Genomic DNA, 19122 nt, shown 5'->3' on the forward strand with positions numbered 1-19122 from the left:
GAGCAAGTTAACAAACTAAGAGAAAATAAAATAATAAGATAAAATTAACAAATAATAATAATAATAATAATAATAATAATAATAATGAAATAAAAGTAGTTAACATTATGACAAAATGAAAAATTTGAAAAAAAAAAATGGGTGGGGGAAAAGAAGAGACTTGGGGGGAAGAGAATTCTAAATGGGTTAATTGGGTTTGATGGGTTACCCAATAATACCCATTTAATAAATGGGTATTATTGGGTAACCCATTTATACCCATATATAAAAATTTAAAATACTCATACCCATCTATTCATGGGCGGGTATGGATAAATTTAATTAATTGGGTTGATTTGCCACATCTAGAAGAGGGGGCGGGGCGGGGGTTGGGAGGAATTAATAGGCAACGGGGTGGGGGCGGATATAATTTGGGATAGACGAAAAAGAAAAAAAAGTCTATCAAAATGAGACGGAGGGAATAGTAAAATAAAATATAAAATAAAATATGACTACCTCTAAAATACAGGGGTTCCATTACAGTGAACCCCAGCGGAAATAATCGTTTTGCTTACCTATACAGCTAGGGAAATTCAGCATCTTTTGCTTCCAATACCTAAACCCCTTTACGCAACCCGAAAAAGATGGACCCGTCGTGGCACCACCACGCTCCTCCTCCTCCTCCGCTACCAATTGGTGGAGCACCACCACCTCAGGCGGCAACAATCTGCCCTGTTTGCTCAATGTATCACTTCCCATTCTGCCCTCCTCCACCACCTCTTCCTCCTTTCTCTCAAAACATCCATCCCATCCCTCATCAATACCCCCCACCACCACCTCCCCCTGATCAATTTTACCACCCCAGACCCCCTCAACATCCGCCCCCTCTCCCACCCGCCCCCCCACCTTCTGCCTACGATCCCTTTGTTGACCACCAATCAGGGCCAGCTGCAAACCCCCGTCAGCAGCCGCCTTGGATCCCAAGTTCTGGTTTTGATAAAGACCCAGATGGGAATATGTATGCTAATAGTCATTCCACTTATGCTGGGGCTAAAAGAATGAGGTTTGATGATTCGGGCTTTTCGCCAAGCCCGGCCCACCCGTCTGTGGCTGCTGAGGATGAGAGAAGATTAAAGCTGATTCGCGATCACGGTGGGGCAATGAGTGGGGAGTCCAGAAATTCTGCTACTAATTTAGGGACGAGTAATTCTTTTGATCCTGGTTATTGTGATTATGTCCCAAAATCGAATTTTGGGCATGATATTGATCGTAGTAGTTTGCATCAGAATAATGTGTATGAATATAGTAGACGTAGTTTGAATAGCATGGAGCAGCTCAGACAAAATCAAGAAAGAATGGGCTTCAATCGGCATGGTGTATCAGGGGATCAATATGGTAACAAGCAAAATGTTAGTTTGCCGAACCAAAACGGGCAGAATATTGGGCTGACTCAGAATTATAGGGTGTTTAGTAGCCAGCCTCCACTTCCAGTCTCTCCACCTCCACCTCTTCCTGTGGATCCCCCAGGGCAGCATATGGTGCGGCCTGTTGTCTCATCATCACCATCTGGTACATCTCCTTCTTTGTTCCCGGTTGCTCCAGGTTCTTCAACCGGCGTTCAGTCATCCTCATATCATCCTGTTCCAGAATTGAGTTTATTGGCTGCGCATCAACCCATTAGAGGCAATCTCCATGCTTCTACCAGCTTTGGCTCTGAGGTAAGCTGCAAAATGCCAAGGCTTGTTAATCATATGTGTCAATGCAGTCATACTTACAAAATTTTCAAGAATGTGTTTTTGATGCCTTTTGGTCAAAGCAAACACTATTGGACTAAGTGGAGATCAATAAATAGGAAGCATTAATATCTTATTGCTGATCTCTAATGGCAGGAGTGTGCTGTCTATGTAGCCTGGCAACATCTAGCATGTTGGTTATCAGCCTCTTCATTTGTAGGACACGGACCTGTTTGACACACATAATACGCTTTCATTTTCTGGAAATATAGCGAGGTTGGGGTGGTGAGGATGTTTTCTGAGAAAAGCATTATTTTAGCGAACCCAATGAATTTATCTGCAAACCTGGTTACATTAGTAAACTAGTTTATGCTACCAAATGTTGGACCTGCATAGTGTATGTGACACTCAATAATATCTTACCAGTCACATTTCACTAACTAGTAAAAGTATTCTTATTACCAAAATTTGGACCTCAAGTGGGGTAACTGTCTCTGCAATATCTTGCTAGTCACCCGCCACTACCTCCTGGCAACATTCTTATGCTGTAAACTAAGTCATTGTTCATTTGAAACAGTTGAAATCTACAAAATAGTTCAAATATGTTTCTCATTTTAAACGTCATCACACTTTCTTGTGATGTTATTATGTTTTAGCTGGGAGGGTGATCACAGCTGCACTATTTTCTTTCATTTTGTAAATGTCTGAACAGATGCTTGTGTGGCACACATACACTCACTCTCCTGTGGAATTGTTCTATTACATAATTCTTTTTAATGTTGTTTCAGAACCTCCGGGACATTTAAAGCCAATTTTCAAGCTTAAATTTCTTTCTCAAGAATATCACTGTTTTACTTCTATCTTGTTTCCTTTTTCTGAGATATAGTATCAATTCCGGTGAGTTGTATCTGGATTTTCATGCTTCTTAGTGCATTGTAATTACATTCCGGCTTGTTAATTGAGATGATGGTATGTGAAAAACATGGAGTGTACTGGACTACCTTTTCTTGATAGAGGTTCTGTGACTTGAACTAGCTTTCTCATATGAGAGCAAAGAACTTTCACCGGCTGCTAGCTTTCCTTTCTCACAAGGGATTCAGGAGAGCACTATTAGGTGTCTGATTTGAAATGAGAATCTTTTACATAGTATACTTGGTCATTCTACTATTGTAAATTTTTTGTGTTTTTCATTGATTTTCTCTTTTCTTTGTGTATCTCCTCTTGCTTGTCGGTCAGAGATCTAATAGTTACCATGATTGTCAGGATTTACAAGGTATACGACAAGCACCATATAAAGCATACTTTGGAAGAAGTGAAGTAATTCCGCAGCAGCCTCTATCACCTAACAAACCTAAAGTTGTTGATGCCACTCACATAATAAAGCAACCCCATCGGGTGAATCGTCCCGATCACATTGTCATTATTCTTCGTGGTCTTCCAGGTTTGTCCCCTTCCCTTTCCTTCTTATAAAGATACGTGCTCCTTTGCCCATCTGCTAAAGGTTTTGAGTACATCGTCCTCAAAGATAGGGGATTGTTGACTCAAATGAAATCATATGAGGCCAAAAGTTACCATCTTTCTTCAACCAGCTTTTTATCTTCTTGTAAAGAGTAAAATAATTAATGTTAGGAAAACTGACTGTATTCAGGAATAAATCAAGGATGTACATTTTTTTAGTTGTATTTTGTGCTAATAACTCGAAATTTCACAAACAGCATGCCTGCTTTATATGTAGCATTCTATGAGAGAAATTGGAACTTTTTGCTGTGAAGCATGGTATGCTATCTGAAACCTAACAGCAATTAATATATTTTTAGGTAGTGGGAAGAGCTACCTGGCAAAAATGTTGCGTGACCTAGAGGTTGAAAATGGTGGTAATGTGCCACGGATACATTCCATGGATGATTATTTCATGACTGAAGTTGAAAAGGTTTTCATGAACTCTTCATATTATTATTCTTTCTACAGCTACTGTCTAAAGCTTACCGGATCCCATTTCTCTATTTTTGTTTATCTTTTTATTGCTCAAATTTTACTTTTCTTTGTGCTTGTTTCTTGGAAAATGTCTATAGTAACTACATGAAATTCCACAGGTTGAGGAGAGTGAGTTTCCGAAGCCATCTGGTTCTGCTAGAGGGAAAAGGCCAGTAATGAAGAAAGTCATAGAGTTTTGCTATGAACCTGAAATGGAAGAGGTCAAAATCTTGTGAATGATCCTCATTTTAAATTTTTTTTTTGGGAGATGAATGTATGTGGATAAGGCCACCATGCACATTTCAATGGCTGCAATTGACATTTAATAATTGTTTCAGAAATTTGTTAAGTAGATGCTTCTGTCCTTAAAGTTTTCACGAGTCTGTCAGAAACATGGGCCTTTGACTGGCAACAGCTTTAGACTGAATTACCTAGTCTAATTTTTGTAGTACCTGTTGTACAACACAACAGAACACTAATATTAAAAGTGCTAATTTTGTGACTGCCAGCTCAATTTAAGGCAACTTTATCACCCATGCCTCTTTGACTTTAATGGAATGTCATGCTTATTTATGCCAACACTGAAAACCTTTTTTTTTTTTTTTAATTTTTATAATCACTTGTAGTTTCAAAATTCATAAAACAATCCAAAGTTGAATTTATTGCGAACGTAGGAAGTTCTGGTTTCAGCTTCTGAAATTTATCATTGTGGCTGTAGGAGTAAGGAAAGTTTATGCTGTATTCCTGTTTCTTTATCTATTTTTACCAGCAGATGGCTGTACAATTTTTTCGAAAGCTTATTCTTGTGTTTCTCAGTACCTAACAATTCGTAAGTCGTCATGATCATGTTAACGTGTCTCAAACAAAATGTTTCTAAATGTATATCTGCACCCTCATTTTGCTACTAGTGTCTTGGGGTGGTCACTTTAAATGGTGTTTTTTTTTTCGAGCTTTGACCTGTAATATTGGCTTTTCATGAACATGCTAAATGCTTTGCCAAGAAAAATATTTGTTTATCCTAATCAAGACTGCAGGTGATTGTAGTCCATTTTTTAGCTGTTTAAAGTTTTTGGGGAATATGTGAAGTAGTTTGTACATTTATCTCTTCCAAAAGCTGTAGTGATGGCACCTGATGGATGACATAAATCCAAGTGTCTGTGAGAATTGCTGTTGTTTTCTGTGAATGTGAATATGTCTCTCCTTTACACTCCTGTTGAAATTTAGAAAAGTAACAGAAGCAGCAAAAACAAGAATTAAAGAAGTGCTTTAGTTCATTATCTGTGCTTGACTGCTATGGAATCTCTTTATCAGTCTGTTATTTGTGTCTGTCATAACTTCTCAAGCTGCCATTTAGTTTGTATGATATGCATGTCACCAACATTGACAATATTTCTTTGAATCAGGCTTATCGATCAAGCATGCTGAAGGCATTTAAGAAGACCCTTGATGAGGGGGTTTTCCCTTTCGTAATTGGTATGCTATTGGGGATTAAAAACTCCATGAAATTTGAACTATGAAGCTAATTTTTAGTTCAAAATGCTTTGTTTTCTCTAATTGTTATTGAAGATTTATACCTTCTTGTGGGGTTATTATCATAGTGGACTTCTTTTCCTGTGAGATGCAATTGTTTGAATTCTGTTGAAAAGTTTATCACGCTGAGTTCATTGATAATGTTGCACTCTGCTCTCTTGGTCCCCATGGTCTATTGAGTAAGTGGTGGCTTGTGCTAGATATTCTTGATGTAGGAAGTTGGAAAGAGTTTTACGTGTTGAACTATAGGATTTAAGATATTACCTAGAGCTCTATAAGTTTACTAGTCAACCTAAGGTTCAAAGATCTAGTCTGATTGTAGATTAAGTGGTAATGCAGTGCTTCTGCATCGCGTTCAGTTTCACTAACTACAGATGCTGTGTTGTTCGGCTATTGACCTGTTTCTTGCTGGTATTTGTGCCTCATTTAGTGGATGACCGCAATCTGCGGGTAGCTGATTTTGCTCAATTTTGGGCAACTGCAAAGGTATTTACTTCTTCACTTGTTATTGATGATCTGTATGCTTTCTGTTCTCATTATCTTATTTCTTGGAGATATTTTGATGATTGATCGCTGCATTTCCTTTCTCATTAGTTGCATTCTTGAAAAGAAAATGAGCTAAGCTTGCATAGAGATGCTCTAAACAGAAGAAAAGGGATAAATTATTCAAAAATAGTTGAGAAGCAACATAAACTAGAAATAGATTTGTGGTCTTTATAGTAGTATTTTCTCTTGTTCAAATAGAACACATATCTGCCCATTTTATGACTGAGGTAATGGATTTGCTGCAGGATGCTTAAACTCTAAAGGTGAAGAAATGATGAAAAAACGTTGTTCTTGTTTTGTATCCAATCAGCGACTTCTGGCAGTTTACCATTGATGAAAAGGATTTATTTAGTGAATTTTGTATAGCTTTTGTCACAGTTAATACCAAACATTCTTGCTTTTGAGAAACATAATTGATTTACTATTTATTGAGCCAAAATGGAGACAAATAAATGTGATTTTGAAACTGCATTAGAATGGTCGAATTAGTTTGATATTTGGTGTGATTTTGCAATGCCAAAATTCTTCCACTTCACCTTAAAAGTCATATTCATTGAATGTGAAAATTAAATTCAACGTTTTAGATAGTTATCCTAATTGAAAGATTTGGATTGTCCTCTGTTCTATTTTAAAACAATTAAGAACAAGTATAGTTAATAAGGTCAACTATTATTCAAGAAATAGTTATACTCCAATGCTATTCGTTGGGTTATTGTTTAGGAAAAGAAATTTGTTGATTAGATTAATTTAGTATCTGGTAGAATTGAAACCTTATCATAGATGATCAAATTTGGTTTTTCTTATGACAATTTACTTGTTGTGACAAGTACAAAGGGGATGCAGCTCAATTTACTATGACGATGAATAAGCTGTATGAGAAACCTTACTGCAAGAAAGTTAAAATCTTGTTAGCTTAGGAAAGAGCTATGGAAACGTAATGAGACTAAAGTGTTGCAATAGTTTGATCGCTAAGTTAATGGTAGAGGTAGGAAAATTGCACATGGGAGCAGAATTTAGATGAAAAAGCAAAGAATGCTGGAGGTTTCCAAGTCAGCTTTTGTTCATGCTGACTTACCATATTACTCTATAATTAGTTAGAGATACATTCACACCCTTTGCTTGTTTCTGTGCGTGTATGTATGTCTGAGTATATCTTTTAAATATGGCTTTTCTTTATTTATCTGTTTTGTTACATGTGTCAGTGCATCTTTGCTCAAATATTTTCTTTGTCAGAATAAGCTTGAGTTGTTAATAGGAAAATATATCAGATAGAGAAAAGTTTTTAGACTCATTTGTCTTCTTGTTTTCTTTGTCCTCAGGCATAGGAAATTGTATTCTTTCCTTTTGGCATATCTTGGTTTCAAAATGTCTTGTGTTTCCTGTTGGTTTCAGGAAGCTGATCTTTTTTAGTTTTTTTCATACAGAGCAAGAGTTTGGCTTTCTTCTAGTGTTATACATTCTTTTTGGTTCAAATGTTTGAAATTGGAGGTGTTTTTTGTTGATTTGTTCTGTATTTTATTAAACTGCATTTCTGTAATGTTTTCACTTTTTATTTTCAGATCCTTTTAAATTCTTCTTGTTCGGCTGTGAAGTTGTGAGATTTGAGTATTACTAATTATCAATCCATATTTGTGTACCACTGCATATTTAATTCACTAAGGATAGTTAATTGAAAAACCAAAGGAGATAAACTTAATCTTTTACGTATTTGTCCTTTTGTGCCATCGAATCATTATTAAACTTCGTTTTTGATAAGTTGGTCATTGACACCATCTAGAGTGTGGATTTTTGATCTTCCATCTGTCTCAGAAGATATTTGTTGTTTATGGTTAGATAATTGGTGGTGAAAATCAGATCCTTTACATTGAAAGGCATTTTACCTCTGGGGCCTGGCTTGTCCAAAGCTTTGAGCAAGATTGGTTCCTTGGCTGAGAGTGGTTGAAGTTCCATCTACAGTCCAGATTTATTTTTCCTGTTTAAACTTGAGTTCTGCTGAGTGAGTGAGAGTATTTGAAGAGTATTAATCTGTCAATCTTCCAGTGAGAGAGTATTTGAAGAGTCTCAATCTGGTAGGGGGTTTTTTTTAGTTGGGTTTCTCTAACAGTTACTGCATGGGAACTGTTTGGAATGGCTGCCAGTAAAAGTGAGGTTAAATCAGGAATGTGTCTAAATGCAAAGGGAGGCAGTAATTGAAATATGTGTACTCAACCAAGCCCCTTGGTTACTGTTGGAAAAATCCTTGTTAATTTACCCTTAAAATGCTTGACTAGTTTCTTCTCAACAATCCATTTGTATGAGGTTTGCTAAAAGTTCCTAGGCCAGCATGAGCAGTCTCCATCTGCCTCATCTAATACTTTGCCTTTTTGGTTTTTCATACTTCTCTTTCTTTACATAGATATTCGTGAATGTCAAAAGTTTGACGAGTCTGTCAAGTACGCATCATATGTGATGGCAAATTCCAATTGATTTTCTCTTTTCTAGCTTTCAAGAATATATTCAACATGGTAGATGCAGTTCATGGAATGTATTTTTGCAACATTTGCAACTTGTGTTCTTTTCTGTTTGAATTTAGTATTATTTTGCTTGTTCCAGTTCTTAATATCATGGCAGTGCTTTTCATAAGTCAATTGATTAGATTTCTCTTATGTCGTCAACCATGAGTATTGGTTGTTTATGTTCACGGTTGCTGTCAGGTTATGGTTGATAATAATAATCATATAAGGAGGGTAACGTTGAGGTTTCGTAGACCATGCTATTTATATCTGTGTAATGCTAATCTCTTAAGGAGTACTTTGCCAATTGTAGTTGTCCGTTGTCATGTTTTTCCATCACAGTCATGATATCAAAAGCATTGGCTGTCAGATTAAATTACATCAAGTGGTTAAGAATATTTATCCCAATATTCTTCTGTTGCCGTTTTTGATGGGCCATTGTCCTAATTGTTGCACATGTGGATTCTATTGTCATTCTTTTGAAACCTTTCAACGTTCTGTATTCTTGCAGCTTTTTCTGAACATGGGAGTGCTTTTATTCTTTAAATCAGTTATTTTGGTTTACTCATTGGCCTTTTGTTGTTTTTATTTCAGAGATCAGGTTATGAAGTTTACCTTTTAGAAGCAACTTACAAGGATCCAGCGGTAAGCTCACCCTCACCTTGCTTTATTTTAATGATGAACCATGATTGTTTTACTCAAAATAAGGGAAGCAAAAGAAGTGAACAAATCATGATACTAGCTAGTTATCGATTTATTGGTATATTGTTTGAATACATAGGTTCTGCTTGGTATGAAAAGGATGATTCTGAATTGTTTCTCCTGCATATCACATACTGACATATTAATGGGATTCCAGGGCTGTGCAGCAAGAAATGTACATGGTTTCACCCAGGAAGATATACAGAAGATGGCTGACCTTTGGGAAGAAGCTCCAACCTTGTACCTAAAACTGGACATAAAGGTTTTGTTGACTCATAGTTCCACTGTTGTTTAGTGAGACAATTTTTTTGTTATTCTATTGGATTTTTATGATCATTAGAGGATATCAATATGGATAATGCACTCTACTTCACTCTCTTTTTCACAGCCACATTAAAATACACACGAGAAAACCAATTTCTAACAGGCTTGCTTGGCATGTATACTTGAATTTTAATGTCCATGTTTTATGATTTCTACAGTCATTATTACATGGAGATGGTCTAGAGGATAGTGGGATTCAAGAGGTAATAATTGCATTATAATATCAATATTACATCCTTCTTTTCTTCAATGTTCCATCCATCCTTTGTTTAATGTTCAGTGAGAGGAAAATAAAGGAGAAAATAAAGAATGAAAAAGAAAAAAAGTATTTGGAGTGTGCAAATTTTTGCTTTAATAGATAAATGAAATATGCTACTCAAAAGTCAATACTACAGCCTAATCTGGATTCTTTAGAGCTTAATCCCTCGTAATTGGTCATTTATCGGTGGAAAGGAAAACTCCACAAGAAATAAACCAATCACTTCCCAAATATTACTGGTCCAAGAGATTCAGAATTGGCATGAAGTGGCAAAATACAGGTTTTTCATGTTTGTGTTTTGTCGTTGTTTCTTGATTGGATGACAAATATTAATTTGTCATAGTTATCAAACAAATAGTCACATGGAATTGCTCCTTTTACTCAGAAAACACTTATGCTTCTTGTGTAAATGGTATTTCAAAGAAATTCTTGAAGTTTTTTGAATATATAACTCAGTTGTTGCTGTAGTAAATCTGTCTGACTGCAATCGAGATGATTGATTTGTTTTCCTATTCTCGACTGGGCTCAAAAATGCAGAAACCCATTTAAGAAGTTGGGAAGGGAAAGAGGGGCATTGAAAGAGTAACCAGAAACTTAAATATGAAGTAATGTAAGCAATTCATATTATATCTATTCGAAGAAGTGAGGGAAAGTTTTCTGGTCTATGTTGTGGAGAGAAACAGATTGGTGTTTATGCTGCATAATTTACTTATTGTCTGGTAGTAAATTAAATGCCTGAGATATCTGGTTTCTAGACAGTTTTATCAGTTATTGTTATCAAGCGATGTAATACTCAAAGTTAAGTCTTGCCAGGTAGATATGGACATGGAAGATGGAGACCCTGTTGGTCTCCTTTCTGGTTCTGAAGAAAGAAATGTGGAGAAGCTTGTAATATCCCAGGAAGGAGACCTTGTTGGTAAAGTGCAGTTTCATATGCTTAATATTTTCCTTTTGTCTTTTTTTCTCTAACTTTTGTTATTTATCATGTTAGTGCTAACTATATTGTGAGTGACATATTTCAATCATACGCCACTTGTTTGTTGATGTGTATGTTGTGTTTGTGGAACATGTGGTGTTTGCTAAAGATTACAATGCTATATTGCATGTCTAAATCGTGATTGTCTTTGTTGTGCCATTGAGAATTGGTTGAAGTGGTAGTTATTACGAAGCCACTTCTCTCCTATTCCATAATTTGGTTTATTGAAGATCTGGTATTTGTTTGTCACCACTTATTTTGTGATTCTGGTCATGATTGTTTTGCTCATGAATATTGGTTTCTTTTTGAATTGAATTTTAGATTGTCACTTTATTTTTGCAGCAATTACTTTGTGTTAATTAGAATATCAGAGGGAAGGAAGGGGATAAAGTTATTGTTTTCAGATGATCTTAAAAGCATGGATCTCTGTAGCTTTGAGAGAGCATTTGTTGGATCTAATGATCCACTGGCTGGAAATTTGCTAGTTTATTAATGTTTTGACGTAATGCAATGAGAGCTAAATGGGCGGCATGAATGATGCGAGTTCGCTGCTTGCATCTAAAACCTTGTACCATATATATTAGTCCTGGTCTTGGAATTGGAAAACAAACACATGAATGTTCATGCAGCTAAATAACTTTATATAGATGGATGGGCTGCTTCATTAGGCTAGAATCTCTAGATATCATACTGAAATTTTCTTTTGTTTCGTTCATTTTCTTCAGTATGATTTTCTTCCTCCTCTTAACTAAATAATGTTGGTTTTACATTTTATAGGTTGAATGTTCATATAATATTGTCTTTTAAGATGAGTAAACTGTCTAGTTTGAGAAGGATGTGTGCACATTTGTGTCAGAGCTGAATCTAATTTCAGCATAAATTAGTTAAAATGTATTGTATAGCTTCATAATTTGCTAATTGGAGCATGAATTACACGTAATCCATTTGTGAACAATTGACCAATACCATCTCCAAAGGTATTCATCTTGGTGCAATCTTGTTGCTGTTGGTATGCATTGATTTCATTTCAAGGTAGTGAGCCTTACAGAATTGGTCACATCTCCTTCCTTAGGCCATCCAATATTGAACAGATTACGGGTCTGTTTGGTTGGAAGTAAAATGTTTTCCTTGGGAAAATATTTTCCGTGGAAGTAATTTTCCGTGAAAATCATTTCCCTTTCATCATTTTCAGGTGTTTGGTTAGCTTATTGAAAATATTTTCTTACTTCATTTTTCTGGTGTTTGTTTAACTTTTGAAATATTTTCACTTTTATCTCTATCTTTACTTTCTACATATTATGACTACATACTTCTTCTCATGCAAAATAAGAAAATTTATCTCATTGTTTAACTTTAAAAAATCTTGGAGAAATGTATATATGAATAAAAAATATCTCCTTAAGCAATAAACAAATTGCTGGCCATTTAGTGTCAAATATCAATCACATGCAATGCTTATTGTGACATATATCTTGCACTATCACTGCTGAAACTTTCTCTAGAAAAGAATGTCCCTATTATACATAATTAATTACTAGCATAGGATGAGCAGGATGAGTTTTTTTTTTTATTTTGAATATACCAGGGGGAGGGTGGGGTTGGGTTGGGTGGTACGAGGGAGGGAGTGTAAGGAAGAGGTCTTGGGTTCGAGTCCTTCTGTTTACACTAAAAAAAAAAAAGAACATACTACAAGATGATTTCAGTAAGTTTGGAACATACTACAGGCAAGATGCATGCATTTCGGAAAACAACTTCAGTAAGTTTGGAAGGGAAGTTGTTTTCCATAAGATGAGTGAAAATATTTTACATAGGAAAATGTTTTCAGTAACTTTTGTGCAACCAAACACGGAAAATTAGGAAAATATTTTCCTGGAAAACATTTTCACCCGAAACAAACGGACCCTACACGCTGCTAGTTTTCCAATGTGAACAACTGTATAATAGCAATTCCAGCTTTCTTCCTACTAATTAAAGGTCTTACAAATATACCGTACATATGTTGCTTCATGAAGTGCATCTGAAAACATAAAACGGGATTGTATACATTTTCCACATGGGTGGCTACATAAATGCGCAACCTCTAAGGCCTCATAGACCATATGGTATTGACTTTTGAGATTCTGACAATCTAATGCTATTGTTGCTGGTTCCGAAACCACCTCTGCTTACCAACTGCTTAAGTTACCAAATCTCTCCTAGTCCTATTTTTTCCTTTTCCCTCCCATTCCGTCAATCCAAACAATTCCTTAGGCTTGAAGCCTTCTGCAATGCATTGGGAAAGTAGGATTTGGAAGCAACAGAATGCAAAAATGCATTCTTGCAAACGCTAATTACAATAAGCCTAACTCCCCCCCTCCCTCCCGGCGGTCTCTCTCTCTCTCTTCCTGCAATTTAGTTGCTGTGATGAACACTTAGGAGAAAATGTAATAGATGATTGCTTGCAACATTGTTGTTGGGTAAACAGGCATCTGCTAAAAAAGCACGAGCCACATCAGCAATTTGAATGCTTTTTTCCTTGGATGAGCAGGCTTGGCTTATTTGTTACCTTTTCTGATGCTGAACTTTACTTTTCTGAATGAGCTGAGCAGTTGTACTTCAGCATCATGTTTTCTTCCATTTCTAAGAACAATTTAATAGTATGTGAGCTTATGCAGTTACCTGGAATGTCTCTCCTTTAGTTTGGTAGCTTATCTCTTAATGGTGGATGCAAGCTTCTCTCTTACGTACTTTATCATATGTCCAACTTAGGTTCTTTAAAAGAGGATCAAAGAGGGGATGCTGAGGCAGATCACCCAATTGAGGAAGTGAAAGAATTAGGAAAGAGCAAATGGTCAAATAATTTGGATGAGGATGATAACCACAAAAATGAAGATACGAGAAATTTAAATTCTCTTTCTGGGTTAAGAAAATCTTATAGTAAGGAAGGTAAATCAGTACGTTGGGGTGACCAGGTATGTCTTATTATACAATGATTTTTTCTGCTGTTGTTCATCTGTACATCCTACAGATTCTTATGACAGAGAACTGCAAAAGCTCTCTCTCTCTCTCTCTCAGATAGATTCATGCTGATAGCCAAGTTACCTGGATATAGTGTAGGTTACGAGAGTACTGATTAATAGGAGGAAAAACAATTGGCTTTGTTTGGATTGGGCTTTATTTCTCAAAATTTATTTGCTTACATCATCATTACAATTTCCAATACACCTTTTTACCTTTCCAATTACCTTTTTATCTCACATACATCACATCACAAAAAGTGCTACAGTAAAAATATCTCTAATAATTCACAATCCAAATGCCATTGTAGTCATTAATTACTATTAAGTAAATATCCCCTTATTCATGCTTGAAGGGTTGCAATAACCACAAAGTTCATAAAATGTTTTTAAGTAGTTTCTGTACTTAAATTATGTTATTTGGTGTCTGTGGTTATCCCAAAACAAATGAGGTTTGAATTAGGTAGTTTTAAAAGTAAATGATGGCACTAGAAGACTTAAAGCCTGTTTGGATTGTGAGTTTTCGTGAAAGTTTTTGTGAAATATTCTGATGACACATTTCCCAATCACCTTTTTGTTTCACGTACATCACATCACTACAATATTTTTCTCCAAAAGCAATTCAAATGGGCTCAAACCTTCTGATTAAATGGTAATTTTTTGTGTATTATACGAATCAAAAAATGGCTTCATGTCAGTATTTTTCCATCACATGTATATAACCTGTATTGCTGTCCCCCCCCAACCCCCCGCGCGCGCAGGGGAGGGAGGAGGCTTTGTCCTGATATTTCTGTCATAGTTACAGAATATGCGTGTGTGTGTGTGAGAGAGAGAGTGTGTGCGTGTGTGCGTATTATACGAATCAAAAAATGGCTTCATGTCAGTATTTTTCCATCACATGTATATAACCTGTATTGCTGTCCCCTCCCCCACCCCCCGCGCGCGCGGGGGAGGGAGGAGGCTTTGTCCTGATATTTCTGTCATAGTTACAGAATATGCGTGTGTGTGTGTGAGAGAGAGAGAGAGTGTGTGTGTGTGTGAATATTTGTTTAAGTGGATGAAGAAGCTGAAAAGCTTGCCAAAATTTGGAAGAAGATTGTGAAGTAAATTCAACTCTAGGTTCTGAACTTATAACTCAAAAGCCAAATGTCAAGATGCTATATTTCAGTGCTTAGCAGATATTTTGATTGGGTGTTTGGTATCTTAAAGGTTAAATTTCTGGAGGCAAAGGATTACTTAGTGGAAAAGTGTTTTCTTCCCTAAAATAGGTGTTCACAATTAGGGCTGTGTTTACAGGATCACTGTCATATTCAATCATCTGGATTTGCCATAACCTTTCAAAGTTCTAGTTGAAAAAATCTGTACCTCATTCTAAGTTAAAGTCTGCCTTCAAAATCCGTGATCTATTCTGAATTAAAAGATTATAAATTCCTCTTTTCTTTTGTTTTTCTTTTAACTTAATTTCCTTGAACTAAATAAATGATTTCTGTTTTACTTGTCTAATGAATCTCGTCCTTCACTCAGGTTCGCAATTCGGGCTTTTCAATAGCTGTTGCAAAGTTTAGAAACATAGCCTCTTTGGTCATTGGCCCTGGTGCTGGATACAATATGGTAAGACAAGGCTGGCGTTTTTGTATGTTTCCACTTTCTGGACCCGGTTTTTATTTTTCTGTTATGTACAAGGAAAGGTTGTATGTGTTGTGTGTGTGTGGGGTGGGGGAGTGGGGAGGGGGATTGTTTATCTCCTTCTCCTGGATGATGATCTTTGCTTATTCAGTTATTCTCCCCACGAATAGCCGGTATCATGTTCTCATTACTACGTATTTGTAACCGAAAAAAAAATGCAGAAGTCAAACCCATTGCCTGATGAGGAGTTGACAACAGCTTCACATGGCAAAGGCAAATTGAGGAAGCAGAGTGTATTTCAAGAGCAGTTACGTGCAGAACAGGAATCCTTCAAAGCTGTGTTTGACAAGAGAAGGCAACGAATTTCCATGCTTGATGAGGACTAGTAGTGGACAAGAAGATGCTGTAACTAGCAAAGTTTTGTACGACTGTCTCTCCATTTTTGAGTTCTGCTGTTTTAGTGTGGAGAGAATGAAGATTATTGTTCATTCCCCATTGTATTGCCAACTTCTTGCTGTATTCTAAGAAAGTTCATCAATAAAAGATTTTCATCCCCTGATTGGACTTCAATTGTTAAATGTAATCTGAATCTCTATTTCAGAGTGGCTAATAGCTGTCTTGTTGCATTGCTCCAGACCTTGTTTTTGGCAGCCGGGGAACAGGAGAGCTAAGTCTTTATGAGTTGAAGATGTTATAATAACATGAACAATTGCGCGAGTGCTATATTAGTGTTGGAATTTGGAATTTGGAATTTGTCTGCTTGGGGAAGCTAAACCGAAGCTGTATTCATCGATTTCAAAACTTTTTTGGTTCAAGGGTTCTGCATGATAGTGATTGGTTTGTTGTCATTTTGAGTAAATATGATTCATATTCCCAGCAACGTTGTTAAATCCAAATTTGCATTGGATAGCGACTCGGTTAAACTACTGAATCAGGAGTCAATTGGTTTAATCGGTCGAACTACTCTTTTGGATTGGATAGCGACTCGGTTAAACTACTGAAGTAGGAGTCAATTGGTTGAATCGGTTGAACTAGTCTAAAAAATTCACTGAAATCAGCATAATATCATAATTATTTTATATTTTTTGTGAGATTTAGAAATATTGAAATTAAATTTTTGGTTATATTAGACCAATCATATAAAATATTCTAAAAATATTAGACTTTCAATTAAATATACACCTAATAGTTATATAAAAAAATGTAAATTAATGGCTCAAATATGTCTATTCTTCAAAACTACTTGAAAAACTTAATTAAAACAAATTAATGCAAGCTGAAATCACTGATATTAAATTGATAAGATGATAGAGATGAAAACATTTTGATTTAGAGATCATTCAGAAAAATGAGTGATTTTGGTATTTTTAGGTAACTCAAATTATGTTTGGAGAAAACAAGAAAGAAAAGCTTGAGAATCGTGTCAACCAGTCGAACCGGATCACTAGTTTAGCCGATTATTGACGGTTTTGACTAAAGCAATTTTGTGCTGCAAATTAATTCGAGAAAAAGATCGGTTCACAGTCGGACCGACCGATCCAATCCGAGTCGGGTTTGTTTGGATAGAGATTTATTAGCCAAAATTTATTTGCTTACATCATCATTACAATTTCCAACGCACCTTTTTATCTTCTCAATTACCTTTTTATCTCACAGACATCACATCACAAAAAGTGCTACAGTAAAAATATCTCAAATAATTTACAATCCAAACAGAGCGAATTCCCACCGGGTGCGATGCTTCATGGAATTGGCAAGTGACAAACAAAATTGCGAGGCAGTACAAATTGTCCTCCAATGGCTTTCATTTCAAACATTTGCCTCTGTCGAAAAGATCACTTACCAAAGCAATTTTTTTTTATGATATTGTATTGCATCCTAGAATTATCATTGACAGAATTATTCCTGATCTTTTAATTTTGTAAGAGCTGGAGATTTTGAAAAAAAATTAGCAACCTCTAATCAATGTCTAAAAACACAAATGGGGAGAACTGCCTCAGGTAGCTACTGTCTAATGTAGTCAAGTCAAGTAATGGTGGCGGTCAATTGATATGGTTGAAGGCCCTGCAATTCGATAAAACCAGTTTAGGCATCATTAAGCTATGGGAATCATTCTGGTATTTAGTTCTTAATAATTGACAATTAATTCGATGCCATTTTGACAAATTTGTCCCTTTTTGACCTGGCTACCTTTTTTTTTATTAGCAAGGAGTGCTATGACACAATCCTTAGATTTTTTTCGCTGCAGGTGAGGTTTGAATCCTCACCTACAGCCCAAGGAGGGACTTAAACCCCTCCCTGGTGGCCACTGAGCCCATTGATTTGACCTGACTACCTAACAATGGGATTTCTGGGGTAGGAGTTTTTTTCCTCCAACCTGATGGCTCAAGAAATTGTTTTATAGATGGAGCGAAGGAAATTGATACTCTGTGGAACAAAATAACTTTATAAAATTGCATTAGTCCATGCTCCAAAAAAAATAAAATAAAATAAAAATAAACCTCGCATCAAATGAACTGAACTTCCTAAAACCTTGAAAAGGAAATAAGCATCACAATTCATGTTGACTGGTGAAAAAACTGTGGCATGATTTTTGCCCAAGTAAAGGAAGGCATTGAGCAGGAGGGAGGCAGGGTAGAGGTCATGATTTTTTCTTTACTTTTTAATAATTCTTTCCAGGTTTTGTTGGGGGCTACCATTTCTGGATGATTTTAAAGAAGCTAAGCTAATTGAAAATAAAATAAGAGGTTGGACTGGAGAGACATATAGTTTCATTGCCATGAATCTGCACTAATAGCAGAAAATACATCAACGTGTCACAAATACATAAATATTTGAAAATCATAAGATAATACTTCAACATAAACCTACCATAAGGTTTTAGAATTAAAAGTTTTTTGCTTATGAGAAAATTGAATCTTAGACATCACGTTTAAAAAAAAAAAAAAAGGGTTATGTTTTCAGACCATAATTACTTAATCAACGTTTAATCAACATTGGTAATTCTTTTCTTCTACCTAAATAAGCATCTGGACATGAATTTATTCAGAGAATGACTGGTCAAATGCACTGTCACGGTTCCTATTGAATCAGTGCTAGGCGGCGGTAGAAAAAAAAAAATTCAACAAAACCTACAAAGTAGGTAACTTAATTGCCACAACTAATGTAAATGTGACAGTCAAAGCTAGAAAGTTGTCTTGGTCGACAAGATTAATCCCTCAAGATAGGGAATCAAGTAGAAGAACGAAGCACCTAACTAAGCAACAACTTAGTTGCTACAATTAATATAATCGAGTCAAAGTTGAGCTTTGACCCGAGCTCGAGCTCGATTTTATTTTGCATTAGTCGAGTTTAAGCTCGAGCTCTTGCTCATCAAGGCCAATTGAGTTTAATCAAGTCTAATCCAGATTAAAAAAATATAAATTTGTAGTATTGTATATAATTGAGTTTGATGAGTTTTCGAGTTGCATATATTAAGTTCGAACTCGAGCTCGACTTGCCAAGTAATTCAAGCTGCTCGAGCTCGAGTTCAAATTCAGTCAATGAGAGCTCCAGAGATCGAGTTCAAACTTTAACCAAGCAAACTCGCGAACTACTTGGACAGGACAAGCATACTCAAATTTGCAACTTTACAATGGATGATCTGGATCTAATCGTATAATATGCTTAAAAGCATTAAACACTATCTTGACTCCGGGGACAGGGACAAGGGATCCGCCTCAGCATGGCACTCTCCAGTCGTTACTTCAGAAGGGGGCCCAAAGAAAATTTTTCTTGACAGGTTTATTGGCTGTCAAGAAGTGAAAGATATGATACAATTAGGTAAATTATGGTACAATTATGTATACAATTAGGTAAATGGTCATAAAAAAATGACAAAAATTGCAAGTCCCCAGGACCAGACAAGTTGAATCATATACAAAACTTGTTGTTTTGACATTCTTTTTTCCTTTTCTTCGGGAGAAAAGTTGTTTGACATTCTTGA

At 36.0% G+C, this 19122-nt stretch overlaps 1 protein-coding gene across 2 annotated transcripts; it reads left to right on the plus strand.

Annotated features, from left to right (window-relative positions):
• The first annotated feature begins 503 nt into the window (after nucleotides 1–503).
• On the plus strand, nucleotides 504–15707 carry LOC113740356 (uncharacterized). Of its 2 annotated transcripts, XM_027267965.2 has the most exons (13): nucleotides 505–1697; nucleotides 2976–3153; nucleotides 3530–3642; nucleotides 3806–3907; nucleotides 5090–5159; nucleotides 5647–5702; nucleotides 8849–8899; nucleotides 9114–9218; nucleotides 9439–9483; nucleotides 10353–10455; nucleotides 13264–13466; nucleotides 15036–15122; nucleotides 15359–15707. In XM_027267965.2, exons 1-13 carry the CDS (start codon nucleotides 624–626, stop codon nucleotides 15521–15523), a joined length of 2352 nt encoding a protein of 783 aa, XP_027123766.1. In that variant the 5' UTR covers nucleotides 505–623; the 3' UTR covers nucleotides 15524–15707. The 2 variants fall into 2 exon arrangements, with proteins under 2 accessions (XP_071902447.1, XP_027123766.1); XM_072046346.1 differs by lacking the exon at nucleotides 9439–9483 and having other exon boundaries at nucleotides 504–1697.
• The last annotated feature ends 3415 nt before the right edge of the window (nucleotides 15708–19122 follow it).

The sequence above is a fragment of the Coffea arabica genome, chromosome 4c, assembly GCF_036785885.1.
Source record: "Coffea arabica cultivar ET-39 chromosome 4c, Coffea Arabica ET-39 HiFi, whole genome shotgun sequence".
Lineage (NCBI taxonomy): Eukaryota > Viridiplantae > Streptophyta > Magnoliopsida > Gentianales > Rubiaceae > Coffea > Coffea arabica.